Source organism: Hirundo rustica, chromosome 2 (genome assembly GCF_015227805.2).
Source record: "Hirundo rustica isolate bHirRus1 chromosome 2, bHirRus1.pri.v3, whole genome shotgun sequence".
Classification (NCBI taxonomy): Eukaryota; Metazoa; Chordata; class Aves; order Passeriformes; family Hirundinidae; genus Hirundo; species Hirundo rustica.
Window position 1 is genome coordinate 52398896 of NC_053451.1, and position 24985 is coordinate 52423880.

The 24985-nt window shown below is 38.7% G+C and overlaps 1 protein-coding gene across 1 annotated transcript in view; it reads left to right on the plus strand.

Moving 5' to 3' along the window:
• Positions 1-24985, plus strand: part of FREM2 (FRAS1 related extracellular matrix 2) — a 119512-nt gene that overhangs the window by 77564 nt on the left and 16963 nt on the right. Inside the window, exons 7-16 of the mRNA XM_040056611.2 lie at positions 6417-6566; positions 8463-8672; positions 8858-9055; positions 11049-11213; positions 11294-11476; positions 14920-15050; positions 15950-16108; positions 16995-17298; positions 19181-19312; positions 19904-20235. Of these exons, the coding sequence (XP_039912545.1) occupies positions 6417-6566; positions 8463-8672; positions 8858-9055; positions 11049-11213; positions 11294-11476; positions 14920-15050; positions 15950-16108; positions 16995-17298; positions 19181-19312; positions 19904-20235 (1964 nt within the window). The remainder of the gene's footprint in view (positions 1-6416; positions 6567-8462; positions 8673-8857; positions 9056-11048; positions 11214-11293; positions 11477-14919; positions 15051-15949; positions 16109-16994; positions 17299-19180; positions 19313-19903; positions 20236-24985) is intronic.

Here is a 24985-nt window from a genome sequence, read left to right on the forward strand (position 1 = left end):
CCGTTTGCTCATAGTCTTTGCAGACCCTAAAGATACTGTAACCACTGTAGCCCATTGGGCTTTAATGCCGTGGATTCTCCTTTTGAACACATAGATCTTCAAAAGATTAGCTCAGTTACTATCTCACTTCACTGACACTCTTCACTCTCTCACTCAAATGAGATCAAAAGTCCAAGAGACAGAGTTCAAGAAGTTTTCACATACAGTAGAGCATATTTTCTTTTGATAGAGCTCTGCCTTTGTGGTCTGATAAGTCTGGCTGTTGCTCTGTTTTCACTTCTGCTCTATCTTCTCTGCCAAGTCCCATCTCAACAGTAGCACTGCTAAAGGGATCTCTTGCACACTTTTCTTCTACAGCCTCGGTGAGCTAGGTGTGTTCTGATTGTATGTGGGCAGAAAAGCCTGTAAGAAATTATTTCCACTGGTTAAGCAAACTCAGCGTAACTAGCGTTGTGACTGAATAGTAAAAGTGCAAAAATCTAAAGTCGGATCAGCCAGAAATGGCTGTGTACTGTATCTTTACCTAGCCTGATCTCTAACATGCTGCTGAACTTCTCATACCGTTTCTGTTTGTAGCCCTCATTTTTCACCTGATGTGTGAATTACTGACTGTAAGCGCCCTCAAGCTTGGCCCCATTGTGAAAAATCTTGTGTGTGGTATATTTAAATGCTACTGCCAAGCCTTCCCATTTTTCTGGCTGACTCTGTTTCATCAGTTTGTTGAGAATTTGTTACTGATCCCATTTTCCAGGCCTGATATATAAAAGTAATCTAATTCATTTTAAAAAGAGAGCATGTAGAAGATTCTGAGTTGGTTTCATGCTCTGTGGGAGGTATAACCAGTAGGAAAAAGATGTGTGGAATTCAGATGCTTGCTGCAGGCAATATGATCATGTTTGGGTGTGTCCCGAGATTCCAGTGTCTGTTTCTTCATCTGTTAGTCTTTATATTTTTATTTCCATTGGTAAATGAGGCAAATACCTGCATTATGGAATGGTTTAGGCAAGTGATTTGAGCTTGATATACTTACAGCAGGAAAAATCTTTTGGCCCTGTCCTCAGACTGAACATAGGAAAAACATCTCCAACACATGTAATAGTTCCAGTGATATCAAGGTCTATAGGTTATACCTTGAAGATAGGTGGAAGAATAATAACAATACTACTCTACTAATAAATATCTTCATGTATATGTTAGTTCACTGATATATGGATTTGGTATTTTGGAAAGGCAGCAATGCTTCTTAGCAAACCAACAAAGGTAAATTAATTGCTTCAAGGAAGGTCACTTATTAGAGTGAACTGCACACATTAGCCTTTCTACTAGAATGCTTTCGTAGCTGGGAACCGATTTAAGATTGCTCATTACTATCTTGTACGTAATAATTAACTAATTGTTGAAAAATTCATTTTCACTTTAAAGGCACACATCCTCAATGAGTTGAGCTACAGCTTGTCCTCATACACTCGAATGTCTTTATTCTCTGTTGTTTGGGAATACTCTGTAGCTCACCGAGCTCTTACTGCACCATTTATGATCAGAAGCCTGACATTAAGCAAAATCAGAATTAGCTCTGTTCTCCAGGCTACAAAGAACACTGCAGGCTGTCAGGAAGGAAATACAAGTGACCAGAGATGGGGTATCACTGTAGCCATCTCACTGCCATGCTCAGTCTTGCTGTTAGAGCTGTAGTCTGCTTCCTTTAGCATGCTACTTTGCTGACATTTGAGTTTTGCTTATTGGCGTAGCAGAGAGTTTAGATATGGCCTCCAAGACTGCCAGGCAGGTGCTGCTTGTGATGCTACTGTGTCTAGAGAAACAGAAGCGTGGATGCACTTTAACAAAAAGGGTGAGTTAAAATGTAAAGTGTTGTGCTAAATTAGTGTGTATCACAAATTAATTAAATGTGAGCCATATATCATTTTGTTCATAGCAGTTGCTGCTTCACACCATGTTACTCTACTGAAATTACTAGGGTAAGTTGCATAAAATAAAAGTGATTAAGTGATGAGCCAGTCTAATCAATGTATGGCACTGCCATTGTGGATTAAAAAAGAAACTGCAATTTCCTTAGAAAACCAAAGTGTGTTTAGCAAAGATTGCATTAATTTGAATCTGTCCTGTTACTTGTTACAGCATTAGCAGAATTGTTTTAAAACTTTTAAATCAATAGATAGAAATGCTCTGTTGAGACAAATGGAAAAGCAGACATTATTTGCTTAAGATAATGTCTGTGGCAATTTGGCTGAAACTACCAATTTTGATTCTGAGGTGAATTTACTTTTTGATTGCAAAAGTTATGACAACACTGCTAAGAAGATGAGAGCTGTTAAGATTGCAACATATGAATTTGAAAAGTAATCTGTTTTGACCACATCAAATAAAAAGCTATTGGCATTTGCACAATAGGTACCTGCTACAGAACTGAGCTTTGACTGTAATCTTGACCCCTGCTTCTACAGCATTCAGTGAAAATAAATGACTTGGCAAATTAAATTCATTGTGCTAAGTGCAAGCTCAGTTGCTTGCATAGTTTCAAGTGTGTGTAAATAGCTGCAGAATGGTGCTACCTAGTTTCAGATTTTAAAGTCCTCTTTGATATTGTCTTAATATGAAGTTTTTGTAATGGATGGTTGCTCTGGGCTTTTCTTTTGCTGCTATTAACACACGTATATGAGAGACATTTCAGAAGTTGACCTTCACTGCTATTAAACAGTAAATGCTCATGCCTTCTTACATTTAATGGAACTCTCATTCTTAACTGGTCTACCTACAACTCACACACTTCATGTTTGTAACACTGGAATTGGTTATGTTACAGACTCATCAGATCAGTCCTTTAATGCCAGCTTTGATCCTGAAATGCGAGTAGGCATTGTGTAGGGATGTATATGTTGCCTGAGCCATATCAGGTCCAGCCAAATCTGGCCATGTTTGCCTGGTTTTGTGTCCGAGTTAGTTAGCTGTGCCAGCCATCAGGGCTCCTTACTTTGGATTCAGCATGACCCTAGCATGTCCAGACTACACCAGAGCAGGCTTGCAGGCTTGCAAAGCACTGGTTTGCACCTTCTGTGTTACCACAACAGACTGCTGCTAGCTCTGTCAACTCATAATGTTCACATCATAGCCTTGTTTGTACTGTTCACAGAAAGAAGGAAGGCAAAAGCTTTTAGGAATAAATAATCTTAACCATAGAAAAGAGTAACCATAAGTTCATTTGTAAAGACTGCTTCTCTTGGTTCCAGTATCTGATTTGTCAGAGTGCCATGTGTGTTTTCTTCTATTATTTTTTTCCTCCTAAAAGTGTGTATATATATATATATATGTGTGCATGCGTGTGTGTGTGCATCAATGGCAGCATATATCACTGAAATTCACTTTAGTTTTAAGCCTTATCAAGGTGTCAGCATGAAAGAGTCTGTTCTTTTGTGTTTGTCCTAAACATCCTGCCAACAGAATTTTTTATGAACAACCTACTCTTTTGTAATGTCTCCCTAAAGCAGTTCATAAGGATATAGTTTTAGAAGGTAAGGCCTCTTTGGAAATAAACATTTTTGCACTATCACACTGATTTGATGATGTACCTTCAAAGTCAGATATGTTCCTAACAACAGGAGAAGTGTGTTTATTTTCCTGCTTTGATGACTGACTAGTGCTGTAGTTGAGATATGCCTCTGACTCTGTAAGTACAAGGTCAAGGCAAAGTTTTCATTTCTGTGCCAAGAAACCTGGGACTAAAGCTCGTAACCTTTCTCCTCTGATTATTGTAACTTCATGCCAGTGAAATCCGTGGCTCTGAACGGAAAAAAAAAAAAAAAAAAAAAAAAAAAAAAAAAAAAAAACACCACCCTTAGAAGACTTCCTCTTATTTCTCTAAGAGGAGCCATTAAATTTGCAGTAGTCTCTCTTCAGAGTGATTACCAGATTAAAGGTCTGCTGTAAGTGAGCCTGCAGTCATTGAGCAGAGTGTTTTCCAGACATGACCTGAGATACACAATGCTTTCCCTGTTAGGAGCTTGGCTTTGCTGCTTCCCCTGGGGAGCTACTAACACAGCTTACAGGAAATGAATTTCGAAAACATTTGTAAGGATTTGTTTCCTAGGATGGGTAACCATGCAGAATGTGTCTTTCATTGAATATACATACCTCAAAGAGTGTGAAAAACTCAGTCTGAAATACAAGGCAAGCTAGCTGAGGGTTTGGATATTTTTTTGTTTGGCTGTGACTACAGGATTAAATAGTAAGCGAGGATTCTTATTCAGCAGCAGTAAAGCAAGTGTTATTGTGCTGGTTTAGCACTACAGTTAGGATAATGCTGTGAGAAACAAACAATATTTTATTTTATGCCTTCCATCTAGTTTAAGGCCGATCAGCTAAGTTTCCTGTGTAGCCAGTAAGTGGAAGGGGATGCTTCCACACGTCCTCAGATTTTTCTGATTCCTGTGAGTGAGCCATTCCTCCTGTCCTCCTGTATGTTCATTTGTGCTGGGGAACCTGGAATGGCCTGTCTTTGTCCTTGCAAACTGAGAGCAAGCAGGCTCCATGTGAGTACCTCTCACCAAAGTGCTTAAAATGAGGTGCAGCCAAGTCCAGATCAAGTTCTGGAACCATTGGGACATAACAAGATTAGACTTGGGAAAGTGTGCTGAACTCTAAGCATACCTGTTTAGAAATAACATGTGTTAGAACTGATAACTTTTTAAACTGCCTTTATGTAACTATTGGCACGTTAATAACCATTTGGTCCTTCAGTTTTTTCATTGATGAGGAATATTAATGGAGTTCTTTTTTGCTTGTTGGTTTGTTTTTATTATTATTATTTTATTAATTATGAAATACAGGAAAATCTTGAATGCAGAAGAAAAATTTCTTTTCTACAAAACTTGCAATTTCACTCTTGAATACCGTTCCAAAATGCTTATTAACTGCTGCTTTCTCAGATGAAATTTTGGCTTACTAATAACTAAGTTAGTTTTAATAACTAACCAGTAATAACTTGTTAGTTTTAATTAAGTTGCTGGTTTATGTTGTTCAGCAATCTACCAGAGGAGATTGTTGCATACACTGTGGTGATTCTTCAATTCCAAGACATTTATTCCATTGTAAGAGAAGTCATAGCTTTTGCATCAGACATATAATCTTATAAAAATCTGACTTGTGGAAATGATGGTCCCAACTTCCACTTAACATTTAAAAGTATTTATGTCTCCTTCTTTGAGTAGGTTGTACCTTTTCTGTAAGCAAAGCATAATTCTGTAGAGCCATAGCATTTTCCAGTCCTTTCCTTTGAATCTTTTGCTATTTTCTCTATGGTTGGTGGAGGGGAAGTACCCATAGTGCTACTCACAGAGCACTGAGCAATTCCTGTGATCTTTGCTGACTGAACTCAAGTTGGCCGTATGCTGCATGGTATTTCAAACTCATTTGTGATACTGTAGCCTCACGATTCTAATTAATAATTCTCACAAGACAGCATAAGAAAATTGTGATGAAGCCCAAGGAGAACTTGGATAGGTCTTTCTATGCTTGGGGAGGTAGCGGTGATTTCTGCTGTGCAATGGGAAAGCTGAGGCATTGGCTGTGCATGATTCATCTTGCATGTTTGAAACAGGAATGGAAAGGATAGGAAAGGGGAGATGATATACATCCAGGGTGAAGCTAGGGTATGTGTTTAAGGCTGTTTACTTTGTGAAATTACTTGTGGGTAGGAAAACTGGAAAAGGGAGGAAAAAATGAAGCTAAACAATGTGTCTGTTAAGTGGAATAGCTCTTAATTTCCTTTGCTTTTTGCTCTTCTTTCTTATGAATGTGGAATTTTAGTATTCAGATAAAGACTGTTCACATTTCAGTTTACATAAAATAAGATTGATTTTGTTTTAAATGCTAGATGTGGGAGAACTAAAATAAAGTATTTTCCCCTTTAGTTAGCTGGAAAACGTTACCAAGAGTAGCTCCAGTTACATGTCATGTTCCAGTCTGGTTTTAGCAACAGGAATCTGTGAGAACATTGAAGTTAAAGTTTCATTATCTGTATTCACCTTTGTATGTTTGCACCACAATGAAAAATGCAAGGAATTTTCTGGCTTATGTGCAGGACTCAACTAAAATAAGTTTAATGAGATACCACATTTGGTTTTGTACACAGATTCATATATGCTGACGCAAAAAGTTGAAAATGTAGGAGGCAAGAAAAAGAGCACAGTGCTGATATAACAATTTCTGTCTAAAACCATAGAAATCAATACTTGAAAAGAAGCCAAAAATAGCTAGAAGAATTCCAAACCTTAAAAGAAGTTTTATTTCACTTACTGAAATGGGCAAAGTACTTTCCATTGTTTAATGTGGATTTTATGGTCTGTTGTTAACTTCAGTGTAAGGTAAAGAAGCATTTATGGACATTATTCCTCTTTCACCAGAACCAGCATTCTACTTTGGAGATGATGAATACTCTGTTGATGAGAGTGCTGGCTACATTGAGGTCCGTGTCTGGAGGATGGGAACCGACCTGTCCAAAGCTGCCTCAGTTACGGTGAGGTCTCGCAAATCCGAACCAGTAACTGCAGAGGGTGAGTGATTGCTTCGCTCTGGTTTCAGACTGCCACTGCACTGCACAGGCTGGTACACACTGCTGGCACATGCTGCTGCACTTCACAAGGGCTGGCTCAGTGCGTCTTGCTACAGTTTCAACCACATAAAATGAAAATTGGACGTGTCTTGCTCTTAGCAGATCTCTTCTTCTTAGATCAAATTAAGTGGTTACATAATTTCAGAGAAACGGGAGTAAGAGCTGCTATGAAGTATAGCAGTAAGGGAAATGCCTTTAAATCCTCGTGCAAAGACTGCTACAAAAGCAATTGATTGCTGCCTCAAGAGCATACTCTGGGCATGGTTATGATCACTGGCAGCATGCTGAGTTTGCTTCTCTCATTTTTACTGTAGGCAATGAGAAATCATTACCTATTCTCCTATTCTGGAACAGCATTGCTTCAGCTGTGTGGTTCTTGGATCCTTTGGCAGAACCTTTTTCTGCAGAATCAAGCATTAGCATGCTCTTTTTTTTTTTTTTTTTTTTAATCTAAAAGCACATTGTAATGTTTAAACTAAGATATTCCTATAGAGGAAGCATAAAAATTATCTTCCTTAGATGCTTATCCTGAGTTTAACTTTACTTTTATTTCAGGAATATCTAAACATAATATATATGTATGATATATGCATAACATAATATACATAACATATATGTATTTTTCTTACAAAAAATTAAATTATTAAGTCTGAAAAAATACATGATTGCTTTAGTTCTGAACTTGCTTTTATGATCTGAGGTCTTTATCAGATATTGAATATTTATGTTATTTCTGGTAAAAAAATAGCTTTCCTTGCAGTAAGGATCTTCATTCATTGTGCCAGGACCTCTAGGATTAAAAGCTGGGAGTGGCTCAGCTCTTGAGCTCTCTAGTCTGTTGGTCACAGCATGAAAGCTCTGACATGGCTGGCTGCCTGTAAAACCATGAACCTGGTTCTTTGCCTTACACAGTGCAGCAGTGGATCTGCTGCTCTCAGCTGTCAGTCCTGGAATCCTGCCTTAGAGGCTTAGCTCTAGCAGAGTGCAGCAGTAGGGCTTTTAGGCAGGTGCCCATCTGATGATTGCCTTTAATCTGGCCAAATTTTATAAAATTCACAGAATTCCAAACCTGATTTCAGTTGAAGTGTTTCCCCCAAAGCTTTGTTTCAACAGCTCTGCTGCTTATTCTCCCCAAAAACTAATGCTAAAACTGAGTCCTTCCCTAAAGTCCTGGATACCTTTAATGCCTTGGTTCCAAGACAGTGTCATCTTTTAGTCAGTATCTTGTTTTGTTTGCCTTCTTCTCATTGACATGTTATGGATTGGTTTGTTTTGCTTAAAAGAAAACAAACCAGATCAATCTTCCTTTAAGAGTAAGGTGGCAGACCTCACCTGATATGCTCTGAGCAGAATTTGATTTGTTTGTTTTCCATTCATTCTGTTTCACACAACTCCTCTAAAGAGCAGTTCTTACCCCAGTCAGCTCATTGGCCTTGTCTCCTTTCCTTTGTGGATTCATCTTAAAACTTCCATCTTTGTTACAAAATAATACGAAATTTCTTTCCAAAAGACTTTGCTTCATCTCTAGAGTCTCTCTCAAAGCTTTTTGCTTACTTTCATTTCTCACTTCAAGCAAATTTCATTAGTTTTTCTAGAATAACTGTTGGTTTACAACAGAACAGAATCAGCTCATTTTGTGACTCAAATCATCATTAAACAAAAAATTAATTAATGTTGACTTATTTTATTGTGTAATCCAACTTAATGACCAAAAGATAGTTTTGCTTCACATGAATGCCAGAATTTGACAAATACTAAAGTTATAAAGGAAAAATATTTGCCTACAATTAACTGCCTAATCATAGATATTTAAACTTCATCTCTTTTCCATTGGTAGCTGGAGTAGATTATGTAGGCATCAGTCGTAATTTGGATTTTTCCCCTGGAGTCAATATGCAGACATTTCGTGTGATAATTCTGGATGATCTTGGACAGCCAGTCTTAGAAGGAACAGAGAAGTTTGAGCTTGTGCTAAGGATGCCCATGAATGCTGCCCTTGGAGAACCCAGCAAGACCACCATCTTCATTAACGATTCAGTGTCTGATTGTGAGTAATTTGGGGTTTTTTGCTTTCTCCTATTTTGGAGATGATGTTTTAAGTTATTTGCTGTCTGGTTGCTTCTGTTCTGTATCTGGTGCAGTGTGGCATAAGTAAATGTGAAATGGTGGAGGGAAGATATGATAACTTCTGCAGTTATACTTTACAAATCCTTTCTATGTTTTTCTGCCCAGTGCCAAAGATGCAGTTTAAAGAATCTGTGTATATAGCCAATGAAAATGATGGGCGGATTTCTGCCATGATATATAGGAGTGGGGATATCCGATACACATCCACTGTGAGGTGCTATACAAGACAAGGTTCAGCTCAGGTTATGATGGACTTCGAAGAACGTCCTAATATTGACAGTTCCATCATCACATTCCTTCCTGGTAAGTTCTTGATTTTATTTTAGAAGCCTTTAGTCCACTGTGTTTTCTTTTGTTTTGCTTTGCTTTGTTTGTTTTGTTTTTTTGTGTTTTAATTGTGCCTTCTCATAAAGTAGTGCCAAAAAGATCACTCTGGAAAACAAAGGTTTGGGGCTTTTTTCATATACAATGGGATGATGTTGCCTCTATTTTCTTCACTTCTGACTTAGAGGGATAATCAATAAGAACCAAAAGAGTATATCTTCATTTAGGTTCAGTGCCAGGCTGTTTTTGACAGCAAAAGCAGGTTTGGCATAACACAGTAGAAGCACAGATCTGCTCCCAGAAAGGAAACTTCAGAAGTTCTGCTCTTTGTTAAGCAGATTCCTGGTAAATGCATTTGACTTGCACTGAAATGAGTAATAGATCTTTCAACAGGTATATAGCTCCCTAATTCCTGTTTGAATTTTTTCTCCCATCAAGGCTTTCCTAAGACCGCCCACAAGGTACTTAATATCTCACATCAGAAATGAAATGCAAATAAATCAAATGTTACTCTGTTGAAAGAATATTGCCTAATTCTTTCTTCTTGTGCAGAAGGCAGTTTGGTCTTCTAGTCTTTGAAGTTCAAACACATGTGATATTTTTTACAAGTCTCAAACAAGTTCTGTCATCAGCATGAAATCTTTGGTATGCCCTTATCACAGAACTTACAAACTTCATGTTTCTGTAGACATGTATCATACTTCTCTTGAAAAAGTGAGATGTTCAGTCTTTCTTTATTTAGGGCTGGCCTCAGCTTTTAGTGCTGTCTTGTATTCTACACCTTTGCAACTACTTCTGTGCAACCAGGAAAGAGTCCAGCTAGTAAGAATTAATGAATCTGGGCCACTTAGGAAATGAATTTTCTCTTTTTTTGAGTGTTCCCCTACCATTTCTCTGTAAAGACAAGTAGCAAAGAGGTCTACTAGAATTCTATTTTGTCCCCATAAGCTTCTTAGGCGTGTTTAATATGCAGCAGTTTTACTTCAGTTTTCACATTTCCCATGCAACTATAAGCAGGATGAGTATTTTGCTTTTTTTTCTCCTCCTAAGGGGTAATTTATTTTCTATAGCAGGGGGGAAAGGATTATGAACACAGTCAGCATCTTGGTCTGGTTCTTCGTCTTGAAGAGCCTTGATCTTATTTGCATGTGTAATGATGAAAAAATACAGTAAATTTACCTCATCTCTCTGCTGCTGTGCTGTTCCCCTGTCTGGGGTGTAGGAGTCAGTCTCATGATGCAGAGCCCACCAAGACAGGCTGAGTGCCAGACCCTGAACAACATCCATAGGTATTTCTGCTTGTGTAGAAGGCGTAAGACAAGGTGTTTGAGTTTCTGAACATCTAGTAAGTCAGGGCACGTCAATTTGCAAGGGCAAAATGGAGAGGGCTGATACTCCAAAGCATTTTTAAGGCAATATTCACATTCACTTGGAATCAGTGAGAGTTGAAAAGACTTTAAAGTCAAACAGAATAAAATACGTGAAGGCCCACATGGTTGGAGAGTGTCCAATCAAAAGAGACTTGAAACATAAAACTTCAGGACAAAATTGTCGTTAGTATTAGTAGTGGTAGTTAATAATTAGTATTACCATTAGAAAGGTTTTATTATTCTGCTTCCTTGTGCAAGTATTTAGTTTTTAAGTGCACTCTGTAAAAGAAGTCACTGAGAAGGATCATTTTCTTCTTAGGTAAAACAAAAGCACTAACACATGTAAAAGTGGACATACCAAATAGAAACTTGTCTTACAGAAGTCCCAAAATGAGGGATTCCACATTAATGAGTTTCCGTAGAAAGGTAATGACTGCTAGTTCTGCTTTCACTGCTGTCATTGCTCATTAACTTGTATGTTGTCAAGGTGGATGCCTTGGCCAGCAGGAGCATCCTGTGGTGCCTTGGGCTTGGAGAGAAGTGCTGTATTAGAGTAAAGAACACCTATGTTCTGCCTGATACTACCTTCAGAATGATTGCAGGTGAAACTGAGAAGCCTTGCACACTGGTGCTTGTGGATGATACTTTCCACGAGGAGGAGGAGGAACTACGCCTGGTTCTTGGCACGCCAAGAAGTGATTCTTCCTTTGGTGCCTCTATTGGCGAGCAGAATGAGACGCTGATAAAGATTCGGGATGACGCAGACAGTAAGAGAATAGTTTATTGTCACTGGCTTTTAGAAGCCCATTTGCATGCTCTGAAACCATTTTTTTCCTTCTAATTACAGAGGCTATTATTAAGTTTGGTGAGACCAAATTTAGCGTGAGTGAACCAAAGGACACAAGGCAAGTAGCAATTGTGAAAATCCCAGTGCTTCGTCTGGGAGACACTTCCAAAGTTTCTGTTGTGAGAGTTCATACAAAGGATGGATCTGCTACTTCTGGGGAAGACTATCACCCTATATCAGAAGGTAGGATCATACCACATCCAACTATTTGTTTTCATTCATGACTGTAGCATAATTTTTGAAAAATGAAATAACTTTGTGGTTAGAATACTTTGCAACCACATCCCAAAATGCATTTTCCTATTCAAATTCAGTGTAGACAGATCCCCTGTGGTATACAACAGACAAGTACTGTTGGAAGACCAATTATCAGTGAAGATATTTGCAAAAGAATTGTGGCTCCTTTGAAAAACATCTGTAGCTCAAGAAATTGTAGAAGATGTTTGAGTTAAATCTTAGTTATATTTGCAGAGTGTAATAATATTACTCTGAAGAAACTTCTACTTATAGGATATAATTGTGTGGTCGTTTCTTGAACAATTCAATAATATAACGGCATTTGCTGCATGTAGGAATTAATGTATATTTCTTTTTATTTTTCCATGTTCATAATATTAAAGCTTTCCTTCTGTATTTCTGAATTCTGCCTGCTGCTCCACACTACTAATGAATGAAGAGAGCAGCTGTGCAACAGAATGATAAATTTCTTAGCTGATAAACTTCTTTCCATTAATAGCCCACCTATGTGCTTCAGGCACTGACTAATGGAGTTTGTAGCATTATGATTTTTTTTTCTTTTGAAGTTTATGATAATGCATGATATTACTCTGTGGTTTAAGATTAATCATTCATTGCTGAAGTGTTTTCACAGTTTTGGATAAACTATTTTGGATAAACTATTTTGGATAAACTATTTTCCAGTCCAGTAATATATGACTTGCCTTTGAACATCCGGCAACAACGTTGTGTTATATTTTCAAATTTCATAGGAGTGGCATTTGCCACTAGTGGTATATGAAGAGGCAATTTGTTAGCCACAAGAAAATCATCAACCCAGAGCTTGGTAATTCTGGTCACTTTGCTTCTGCATTTTAGAGTTTTGCTCTTTCCCCCTGGAAACCACAGGAGCTTTTAGTGTCAGCTGATGCTTACCCTGTATGCACATTGCCTATAGGCATTGTCATGTTTACATGCTCCCTGCTGTGCATCAATAGCACATGGGAGCCAAGTTTTCAGGGGAAATGTGCTACTGCAAAACAAGAGGCTCTTGGCCTCTGCCCCCAAGCCTTTGAGAAAGGTCTGTGATGTGCAGAATTTCCCCACAGTTTTCAGAATACCTGTTGGTTTAGGGAACCTGCCTATTCAGCCATAGGTATAAAACCTGCATCCTTAACTGGGTTTTCTGAAGGAAGTGTGGCAAACTGAAAATTGGTAATTTTCTTAGCTATGTGACAGCTAAAACTTCAGATTTTTATTATAAACAAGAGTATTTCCCTGGCTTAATAACACTTGGGAATGGAAGGATTGTTAGATCACTTAATCAGACTCTCTGTGGATTGCAAGATTCTCCCAGTTTTCCCAAATTATTTCTGTATTGATCCAAATAACTTTGGTTGGGGAAAATATATCCTTTAGAAAGGGCATCCAGTCCTGGTTTGAAAGTTTTGGAGAGGAAGACTGTTTCTTAGCATTTTGCTTCACTGATCAGTCTCTGTCACCTAACTATGTCTTACTTCCCATATACAATTCAGCTTTAATGCACTATTACTTTTTTTGCCTGTCCCTTTAGAGTGCAGAACTCTTTATCACCTGTTGTATTTTGATTATGGTGGTGTTTCTATGGTGGTGTGAGAACATCACTCTCTGCAAGTTCTTCTGGTCCTAAGTTTCTCTTGGTTGTTTCTGTACATCTTCAAAGTGAATTTGACATTCTTTAAAAATAAAAATATTAGAAATACACTTATTATTTTAGTTGCTATCACTCTCACACTTTCCAGGCACAAATGTTAAATAACTTCTGTACTTTTTATTTCTTTGGTAGTTAATACAGTTGAGAATAACAGTACTCCCTAACTCGGTCAGTGTGGTGGGTTGATCTTGGCTGGACAGCAAGTGCCCACCAAAGCTGCTCTATGACTCCCCCTCCTCAGCTACAGAGAAGAGAGAAAATATGACAGAAGGCTCGTGGGTTGAGATAAGGAGGGGGAGAGATCACTCACCAATTACCAGCAAGGGGGAAACAGACTCAGCTTGGAAAAATTAGTTTCATTTATTTCCAATCCAGCCAGACGACAGTGATGGGAAATAAGACTAGATCTTAGAACACATTCCTACCACCCCTCCCCTCTTCTTAGGGTTAGCTTCACTCCCAAATTCCTTACCTCTGACTGGCTAGAGGGAATGAGGGTTGCAATCTGTTTATCACACGTTATTTCTGATGCTTCTTTCTTCTCACATTCTTCCCTGCTCCAGCACCAGGTCCCACCCACAGTCTGCAGTCCTTCACAAACTACACTAAGGTCCTTCCCATGGTCTGCAGTTCTCCATGAACTGCTCCAGTGTGGGTCTCTTACAGAGTCACAAGTCCTACCAGCAAACCTTCTCCGCTGTGGGCTCTTCTCTCCTTCTCCGCTGTGGGCTCTTCTCTCCTTGGGGCCACAGGTCCTGCCAGGAGACTCCTCCATGCGGGCTTCCCCAGGGTCACAGCCTCCTCTAGGCGTCCAACTGCTTGATCATGGGTCCTCCATGAGCTGCAGGTGGATCTCTGCTCCACCATGGGTTACAAGGGCACAGCTGCCTCACCACGGTCTGCACCAGGGGCTGCAGGAGAATCTTTGCTCGGGCTTCTGGAACACCTCCTGCCCCTCCTTCCCCACTGACCTTGGTGCCTGCAGAGTGACATCTCACACATTCTCACTCCTCTTTCCCAGTTGCTGTGGTTCAGCAGTTTTTTTCCCTTCTTCAATCTGTTATCCCAGAGGCACTACCACTGACACTGCTTGGCTCAGCCTTGGCCATCAGTGGGTCCACCTTGGAGCCAGCTGGCATTGTCAGGTATGGAGGATGCTTCTGGCAGCTGCTTGCAGAATCCCCCCCTGCAGCTCCCCACTACCAAAGCTTTGTCATGCAAACCAAATACAATCAGCTAAGATTGAACTTTTTATCACCATGACTTATGAAGGTTTTTTCAGAGACAATCATTTTCAAAATGCAATACTCTTGTGTAGCTACAGCTTTGTTCTTTATTTTTGGTATATACCATTGTATTTAATAAATTTGTTGGAAAAAGACCTAACAATACTATTTATTTATAATTTTTCAGTCTTTTTTCATTCACATATGTTACCAACATCTATGTAACTAGTCACAGAAAACTTTCAAAACATTGAGTTCCGTTGAGCTAAATCTTGGGCTTTGCAAATCTCTTGATTTATGTCTTCTTTTCAGTGATTTGCACATGTGCCTACAGCTATGCATTATTATTTATAGCATCAAATAGGTTAAACTAAATTTGCAAGCATCTGTAATTTGAAAAGTGAGTATAAACTGCCATCTCTCATGGCTAGACCTAGAAGCACAGCTTGTTACGAGCAACAGATTTATTTTTAACTGTCTCATGTTTTTAGAAATTGAGTTCAGGGAGGGTGAAACACAGCACTTTGTGGAGATTGAAGTTCTCTTTGATGGAGTAAGGGAGATGAGAGAAGCTTTCACTGTTCACCTGAAGCCTGATGAGAACATGGTTGCAGAAATACAGGTAACACGTTTGTGCAAAGTCCTGAACAACAAAATCTGGTAAACAGACCTCTTACTTTCTGTCTCATAGTTTTATTCTTCTTTTAAGATTTATTCACACCATCTTGGCCTGTATGTTAAATGACAAAAAGGCCATCCCAGCTGTCACAGTAACGCAGTAAACAAAACAGTTTTTTGTCAAGGCAATAATGTTGATGGGGCTGTGGAGTCAATGAAAGACTGAAGTCTTCAGGATAACGTTTCAGACCTATTCTTCTCATACAATCAGTCTTAGAAACTTATGTCCTCTTGGAAAGACTCTCTGGCTGTACAATATAACCTCTATGCTGTAAAAAGAGCAATTTCAGGTGAAATATGACTTCTGCTGTCAAAAACATATTAATATTATTCCTATTGTGTAAGATCAAATAGCGACAATTTAGCATTGTATCTTACATACTTTATATGTTCCTCTGATTTGGCATAAAATGTTGTTGAAACTCCTTGTCTGCTTCATCAGTGTCACACCAGTCTGAATCCAGGCAGCCAGACAGAAGAGACATAGCCTTTGCTGGTGACAAACTCCCCATTTCCATCAGTCATTAAAGCATACAGTGCACATAGGAGGCTCTACCCTATGTAGGGTATCACTTCAGAATACTGAAGTGATAACAAAAAAGCTGGGAGACAAGGCTGAAGGTCTGGGATCTTGCCTGTTCTGAAAAGAAAAAATTCATTTTAGCTCTTCCTTTTGTACTCTGTAGCATACTTTCAGTGCCTCAACCCTTTCTCAATAGCTCATCCAGCTGAGGTTTTAGAACTTCTTTTGGAAAAGTGTTTCAAAGGCTAGACCTCTGATCGAGGTCCAGCTTGTTTATTTAAATTTTCACAGAGAACTGTTTCTGTTCTTTTCATTGTCAGACAGCCAAGGCCATTGTTTACATCGAGGAAATGAACAGCATGGCAGATGTCACCTTTCCCTCTGTCCCTCAAGTTGCATCTCTGTTGCTATATGATGATACTTCTAAAGCCAAAGACAGACCCAGTCCCATTGCTGGCTATCCTGTCATCTGTATCACAGTGAGTATCTCTGCAAAAACAGAACAAAATCAGTATATGGATTTTGTACAGTGGATTTTAGGCACCCAGTATCAATCCATATGGTGAGGAGTCACACATATTAGTCACACATTCAAGCTAGAATTATCCTTAGAGCTAATCTAATTTGTCTGGATAATGAATCCATTTTCAGGAGGACAAAAAGCATAGAAACATGTTTCACTTGTTCCTCACTGAGAATAATTTGATATTGATACTCACACTGTGTCTGTGATTGCATGACCTTAGTATTTCCTGCATTATCCTGCCTTAATCTGCAGAGTTAAAATCACTGGAGATAACAGATGAGCCATTATTTCAATGGGTGCCACAGACTGTAAAATGAATGCTGAAGGAATGCAGGCTTCTTTCATTTTTTTCACTGGTAGTTTTGCAACTGAAAAGTTTACATAAATATTCATATACCTTGAAGAATGTTTTGTCCATCTTCAATTTGGTTTTCCGCACATTCCTTTTGCACAGGAATGTCACAAGTTGAATGGTTCTTCTGAGTAAAAAAAAGAATCAAAGAAAATAAATCTTTAAAGGCAAAGTGTATTTGCAGAATTAGATCAAAGGGAGAAGTTAAAGTAACACATGGGAGTGTAGTTTGTGCCTTCATAACTATGCCATGTTTTTGCCTATAAATCAATTGAAAATAATATTTTTTATTTCAGTAAGTATAATTAGATACACCTTTTAATGTACCCTAACAGGGCTAAATACATCACTGTCAAAATAAGGTGATTTCTTATGAGATTTAGTGAGATTGTCAGTTCCATGTTGTTGAGTTTTGTGACTCTTGATGAGTTGAAACTCCTTTTCCATGAAGCAAATAAATTCTTAACACGTGTGCCTTGTTCTGCAGGCTTGTAATCCTAAGTATGAAGACTTTGACAAGACTGGTTCTATATGTGCCAGTGAGAACATCAATGATACTCTGACACGGTACCGGTGGCTTGTAAGTGCCCCCACTGGCCCCGATGGTGTGACCAGCCCCATGAAGGAGGTCGACTTTGACACCTTCTTCACTTCCTCCAAGATGATTACGCTCGACTCCATTTACTTTCAAGCTGGTTCTCGTGTCCAGTGTGCAGCTCGGGCTGTGAATTCAGATGGGAATGAGGGTCTTGAGCTTATGAGCCCTATTGTCACTATAAGCACATCAGAAGGTAAGACATCATCACCTGCTGCAAAATTCACAGGTCTCTTCTGGATCCCAAATTCAGTCCTAAAAAAGCTGGTTACATGATCAGGCGTTTTAACGCTACCTTTGCAGCTTTTCTTCTGTTGTTCATAGAGGTGGTAAAAAAAATGTCTTGACACAGCAAAGCACTTTATAAAGAAATTTTTTTCCCCTCTCCTAATTCTCCACATCTTTAAATAATAATCCACGTTGCAAACTTCATAAGAACAACATATAACAGGCAATGGAATTAGTGAAACCTGGTTTCTATTGACTTTTGAATTCAACTGCAGTAATGATGCAGTTCAGTCTCAGTTCCTATTAGACATTGGAGAATCCACTTGAAAGCCTAGCCAGAGGAAACACCTCATTTGGCATTCAGGCCTCACTGAACATCTGAGAATTGATATCTTCCTTGACTAAAGGCTAAAACAACTGGGCCCTATAACAGGGCATGGACAATTTTTTTTCCCTGGTCAAAGCATTCATAATTATTCATCCTTCTTGTTATGTGAAACAGACTGGCTTTGTTATTGTAATAATGCATTATTTGGATTACACTTGACAAATTAGCAGTGCTAATTAGCTTAATCTCAGGACTGAGTTGTCATGCATAAATTACTTCCAGTACCTGAGCTAACTTGTGATGTGGAAGGAAAGAAGTGCAATGATCAAAGCAACCTGCGAAAATCCTGAATATTTTCCACTTTGAAGACGCCTGACCTCCAGTGCATAGACCAAACTCTCAAAAGAAATTCAGATTGTGCAAAAAAAAAAAAAAGTATTTAGTCTCTTTAACAGTGTTATTTGCATTTGAGGGAAAAAAAAAAAAACAACAAACTAAAACCACCAACCTAAAAGCTGTCATGTACAGAAAAGAAATTTTGTTTCGTCCTGACCGAAGTTTCCAACTTGGAGATGCTGAGCAAGATAAGGTCCTTCAGAACCTATAAGCTCTCCAAGAGGAGATTATATTATTATATTTCTTTTCTTGAAATCCCTCAGAAATGGGCAAAGAGAGCTGTTTCAATTTTCCGCATCTGCTTTCTTACTTAGAGTACCTTGTAATCCTTTGGCCATCACATGACAAAGTGCCAAAATGCAAACACTTCTGCATTGAACTATGCAAGTAGAAGTTGCATTTATCTCAGATCATATGATTACAAACCTAATTTTCTGGTCCTACAAACTTGGGCTACTACTGGAACACATTGAACTAACACTGGAAAAGGATTACCAAAATAAATTACACATACTCCTTTCTTGGAGAAATTCAAAATTCAAATTAACAAGGCCTCAAGCAACTTGATCCAGCTTTGGAGCTAGCTCTAGTCTAAGCAGGCCGTTTCTAGATAGCCTGTGACACTTTCTAACTGTGACCTTTCTAACTACACTTTTGTTACTAATGGATCAGGAGACTTGTGAATTTCCATGGGGGCATGTCACTGCATACTCCAGTTCAGTGCCAGAACCAACAACGCTGGTCAGGTATCTTCCATAAAACTTAGGATGGTGGGAGGAATTAAAACATACGCCTCTGAAGACCTCTCTGAGAAAGTATGACACTTGACACTGGCTTTGTGAGTAAGGCTGACCCATGCAACTGGAAAGACGCTGATGCAGTATCATCACCTTGTTCTGAAAATGTGATCCTGTTGATCAAGTAATCATTTCTGTTTGAATCCTCTTTTGCATAGTTGAAACCTCGGGAACATGCTTCTCAAAGTGTCTACCTATCGTTCAAGAAAATTCTCATTGTTTTGGATACCTGTACCGTGGAAGAAAAGTACATCTAAAATAGTGCAAGGGAAAGTGTAGATTGTTTCCTATGGGCATAGAGTAAGGGTGCGTTCTCTTTTTTCCATTAGGTCTTTGTCAGCCTCGTATATCAGGAGTAGTTGGAGCAGAGCCATTCTCTGCCAAGCTGCGCTACACGGGCCCAGAAGATCCTGACTATGCCAACCTCATCAAACTGACAGTCACAATGCCACATATTGATGGTATGAGAAAATCAGCTGTGGAGTTGGGAGAATTTATACAATATGCTGTATTTGATCTATTTTATAGGTCAGGTTATTTTGAATAGACAAGTCAATAATGTAATCTTTTACCAATAGGACCAAAGAAAAATGTTATGAATGAATAAGTGCAGTTTGCAACAAGGTGCATAAAATACTGTATTGATACATAGTCTCTGATATGAAGAATAGCATTTTCAGATTAACTACATAATTTACATAAATTGAGCTAGACCTAGGCTTTGTAAAAATCCTTTGAAGTGCTTAGAAATATACCATTTAATTACTATTCACACTATTATTATTTAATAATAATTTGAATATTAATATATTTAAATATTAATAGTTTTAGAAGTATTTGTCTTTTTCATAGTATACGGACAGTTATTGTGGGTCAAATTCTCATACATACTTAGCATTTCAACTTTCTTTGAATTCTAAAGTACAGCAATTGGTGTAAGTGAAAAATACAAAAGCACTGCGTAACATGCTTAGTGTTTGACAAAGTCTGGCTAAATTAAGCAAGTCTGACAACTGACATGTAGTGATAGTGCTGTAAATTAATGCTTTTAGGCATGCTGCCTGTTATTTCTACAAGAGAGCTCTCCAACTTCGAGCTGACACTTAGCCCTGATGGAACTAGAGTTGGAAACCATAAGTGCTCCAACCTGTTGGACTACACAGAAGTAAAGACCCACCATGGTTTTTTAACTGACTCTACCAAGAATCCAGACGTGATTGGAGAGACCTTTCCCTATCAGTACAGCCCGACAATTAGAGGCTTCAATACCTTGCGCTTCTACCGCAACCTGAACCTGGAAGCCTGTTTGTGGGAGTTCATTAGCTACTATGACATGTCCGAGCTCCTCACAGATTGTGGAGGCACCATTGGGACAGATGGGCAGGTATGGAACTGGAACTTGATTTTGTACTGCATTCTTGTAATAAAATATTTCCCTTATGATACATCTGTGCTAGTAGAAATAAGAGAATAATTTGTTCTGAATGAAATTTGTTAATGATTTTCTCCCAGTACAGTTCTGAGGTATTTTGGGCCAAACCAATCCCCCTTTTACTGTATAGTGAGCCAACTTCATTTTCTTAATATGAAAGCCTTCTGAAGAATTGCTTTTAGCACATGGGTAGCACTGGGCTATTTAATATTCGTTGTGGTATACTTTAAAAAGCAGTTTTAAAATGTTGTGGAGAGACCTCTTGGTGATAACAATGGACTGCAGTGTCCTACCAGCAGCTTGGCTTTGCTGATCTCTTGTTCACTGGATAACATATCAGTGCAGACAGCACAGTGCTCTCACATTACCCAGCAGAAAATTACTTGTTCAGGAAGCAAAAAATGCTGCCAATATGGAATGGCTAAAGAGCAGAGCTGTGAAACTGGTTGGGGAGTTAAAAGCAAGAGATTGGAGAGAACTTCAGATGTATTATGGAAAAAAATTTCTAGAAATCCATAGTAATGTGAAAGGAAAAGGGTGCAGGATTTCTTCTGGAGCAGTGACAGTGAAATTAATCCCTGGATCTTCCCTGTATGACTACTATGTAAGCCTGTCTGATCCCACTCAGGTTCTGGAGTACAGAGGCTATAACTTTGAAGTTTATGTACAGAAAAAATATATTTGGGGACTTGTTACCTTGACACGCAAAGCAATCACACGAGAGACAAGTTTCGCAGGGCAGAGAGTTCCTCCGAGCCAGCTCAGGCTGAGCCAAGGAAGAGAACAAGGTGGAGAACAAGGCGGAGAGCCTCTGCCTGTTTATTTCTTACTTTTTGTACATTTGTGGGTCTGGCTGAAGATTGGCTTTTGGAGTTATCACCCCTCAGCCTCAGTGGCCAGACCAGCCATCAGTTACAATTGTTTTCAGGTTAGAAATATGCAAACAAAGGACAGAGAAAGAAAAACAAAGGATTTGTTTATGTTACATCTGTGAGAAAAAGGTAGAAACTGCTTCTAATATTGTACAGTAGCTAAAAGGTCTGACTCCATTTTATGAAAATTCAAAAGGCTTTAAAAAACTCAGAAAAACCAGGGTAACAGGGAACAATCCTACAGGCTGGAAGAAGGACTCATATCAGAGAAGTCTATCCACAGGGAACTCACTTTCCTGGTACACTAGCATTCCTTGTTGAACCACTATGAAAAGAATGAGCCTGCTTTGTGAAGTAGCCATAATTTCTCTGCTCTTCTGACATTTTGCCAGGGATCCATCTTCTGTGAGACCCCAGTGGACTTACTTGCACAAATTCATATTTTTTTCTTCCCAAATGGCATAAAGCAGATGTGAAAAGTGTGTCGTTGCCCACAAAAACACAGAAGCATGTGCAACAACAGGGCTAATTTACTACTAAAAGTGTAGTAGTCACTAAAAGTCAGATGGACATGGAGATATCTAATCAGATAAACTGATTTGTTTATTTGTTTTGATATTTTTATAATTACATGCCTAAAGTCCACCTTACTCCATGGGTGTTTAGAGGTAATCATACAGTCAGTTTGCTGGACAAGAAATTGCACCAGGATCTCTTCAGCACATGGTTAACTTCCTAACATTCTGCCCCTCTTAACTAGAGATTATACACTCTAAATCAGAGGTGAGAAGAAAACAGAGCTTCTGCCCATCTCAGATACAAGAGCCTTGATGGATATGTCATCTCAGTGCTTTGTCATCAGTTCTGGTTCGTTGTTTCTTCCAGAGCTCAGTTCAAGGTCTCTGCCTTCAGTGAGTTGGAAGCTCACTGTCCATGCTCTGCTTGGGCTTGGCCTTTGTTGCAAGCAGATCCTCCTACAGGTGCATTCCACAAGATCTATGAACCTGTCAGAGGGAAAGGGAAGGCATCCAAGTGTGGGATGTAAACCTTACACATTCCCACACGATAAAAACGACAGCAGTCTTCACTGTTCTTCGGATGATTTCATTTCTTCAACTCATCATTCTTTGACTATCTCCTTATGCCCTGGCAATATGCAGCTATATATTCTTATTTCCCATACAACACAGCCATAAGCACACACAACTTGAAGCATCTCTAACTATGCAAGACACTTCTCCTTTCCCTCAGTGAAAAGGAAGACCTGGTATGAATCCTTTTCATTTTAAATACTTCTGTGTCCTTTAGAGAAAAGGCCGCATAGCTGCTTTAGACAAATATGTATCTAAACAAAACCTCGTTATTTATGTTTATGTTCATATAAACAGAGGAGGAAATAAGTACCATTCCAATGTTTTAGTAAATTGGAAGAACCTGTATCTTCAGATTTGGAGGACATGCATAAGTGGCAATGAAGCCAGAGAAGAGAGCTGTACTTTCCTTAGGCTTCAGAGGTATTATGTACTTTATGTTAGCTCTCTCATTTACAAGCAGAGAGGAATCAGCATGAGCTGGAAGAGCCATGAAACTGCAGCTGAAGTCATCCTTTAGTGCCTTCTAGGTTATGGAAGAAAGGTTACAGTGTGTTAAGTGAAATATCAAGCTGCATTACTTGTAGCGGTGAAGCATTGCTCCACAGCCGGTACGCGCTTCACTGCCCTCCCTGTTTTCCCCACCTCCATTTAATTCTTCTCCAGGTTTGGTCTTTATCTTCACATGACCCCCTCCAGCTGAGAGGGGAGGCAGTCAGTGCCCTATCTCTGTGGTTGTCACCATTGTTGTTTTTTTCTCCTTCAGTGAACAATTAATAATCCTCTTCTGTGAGAGGAGGGCTGGCAGCTATGGTTTGCACCATTTTTTTAGCAGACAAAGGAAGCCTAAATTCAGACAGAACAGATAAATAACAAAAACACTCTTACCATATCCTGTTACCACTGCAAATTTAATACCTTGAATTTAGCAGATACTTTGGTTAGATCTTTAGGCTTAAAATTTTGTTTCTTGATTCTAGTTCTCCAGTACCTGTATGGTCAAAGACAGCCATGTTGATTCACACAGAGATTTCACACTAAGAACTGGCAATATCTTAAATGATGTGGACCTTCACTTTATGGGAGCTCCTGCTATGGTAGGGGAAGAAGATGAACTTTAGTAACAAGAAGTGAGGTAGGAGACCTGCAGCTGGTGCAGTTCTTCTGGCACAGCTCCTAGTGTTTGCTGAAGGCTGCAGCTGTCTTAGCCAGTTCCCATGAACTCATGAACTGTCATAATACATACAGAGAAGGTCTTAGTTTTTTCTTTTTTTTTTTTTTTTTTCCTTTGAGGCCTTTTGATTGTGACCCACTCTCTCAATTATTCTGTGCATGAGCAAACCCTGTGTGAGCTAGATGCAGCACTCCTTTCAGTGTACAGCTTGACGGTTTGTTCCTGGGGTCTGCCCACAACTGAAAAACTGGGCATTTATGTATCTAAACATGGACTTAGATGTGCAGTTTAAAGAACTTCTGCTTAGAATTAATGACCTGATCCTCTTTAAATTGAGCTAAGTAATTTGAATTAGAGTTCTATCCTTGTTAAAATTAAAGTCAACTTTGATATTTAGCACTTTTCTTTAGGACTATAGTCACAGTCTAAAATTCGGTGTCTACATTTGGATATGTATAGGCCTTAAAAAAGGGGAACTCACCTATTTGAGGGCAGTCTTCCAGTATTTTCAAGTAGCTCCCAAAGGCTGGATTTTACTTTGTGGGGACATTGTGAGAGTCAAGTACGACAGACATCTCACATTCTCACAAGACGGGTGCTGAAACAATGACAGATATTCATGAAAGGAAGTGAAAAAATGAGACAGTGAAAAAATGAGACAGTGAAAACCAAGCAAGTGACCGTACTTTAATGAAGCATACCTCAAAGTACTGGTCTACACTTATTTCATGGAGTGTGAAGTATCATTTGATCTCATTTTCTACTGTTATTATCTGTTTGCTATAACCAGGCAGTTTGGCATCTGAAGACTTCTGTGTGGTTCTGGCCAAGTATTTATATATGGATGTGGTTTTCCATAGTTCCAGTCCATTGCCAGACTTGGAATAGGGAAGCAAGGAAATTACCATTCAAACTAATTTTATTAATGACAGCTCGTAAATCAAGTCTTTTATAGGAACAAGAAGGTGAAGAACATGTATTAAAATGCTTGAATGTATAACATTATACCTTGAAACTGTGGTAATTGAGTATAACTGAGCAGTTCATTTTTTTCTCTTCAAAAACCAGTCATTTTTGGCCCAAACTGAAAATGTCTTTCTTCCAATATGTTCAGTTCACATTTATGCTACACGTTATGGCACTGAGCATTTCAAAAACCCGTCTGCAAACAGGTTTTAAAATCACTAATGTACTGCTTCACCTTATACGAGACAGCTTGCAGAGGGTTTTTATTACACAGAAATAGCATATTTCCAGCTTTATTGGAACTAGTTTTACCAAAATCATACTTCCAGCTTTATTGGAACTAGTTTTACCAAAATCATACTTTAAGAGGAAAACTCACCTATTCTGAAAATCTCACTAGATGTTGTAAAATGCAAACAGACAGAAATGTCTGTTTTCAGATTTTTATATTCACTTTAGTGACCCCAGTCAAGTTTAAGAAAACTCTACAACTCATGTTCCCTTGACAAGAAACCTCACTAAAAGACAAACATTTTTTCTCTAGCTGCAAGCATGTGCACTTAGTAAGCTGTAAAGAAAAAAAAAAAAAAAAAAAAAAA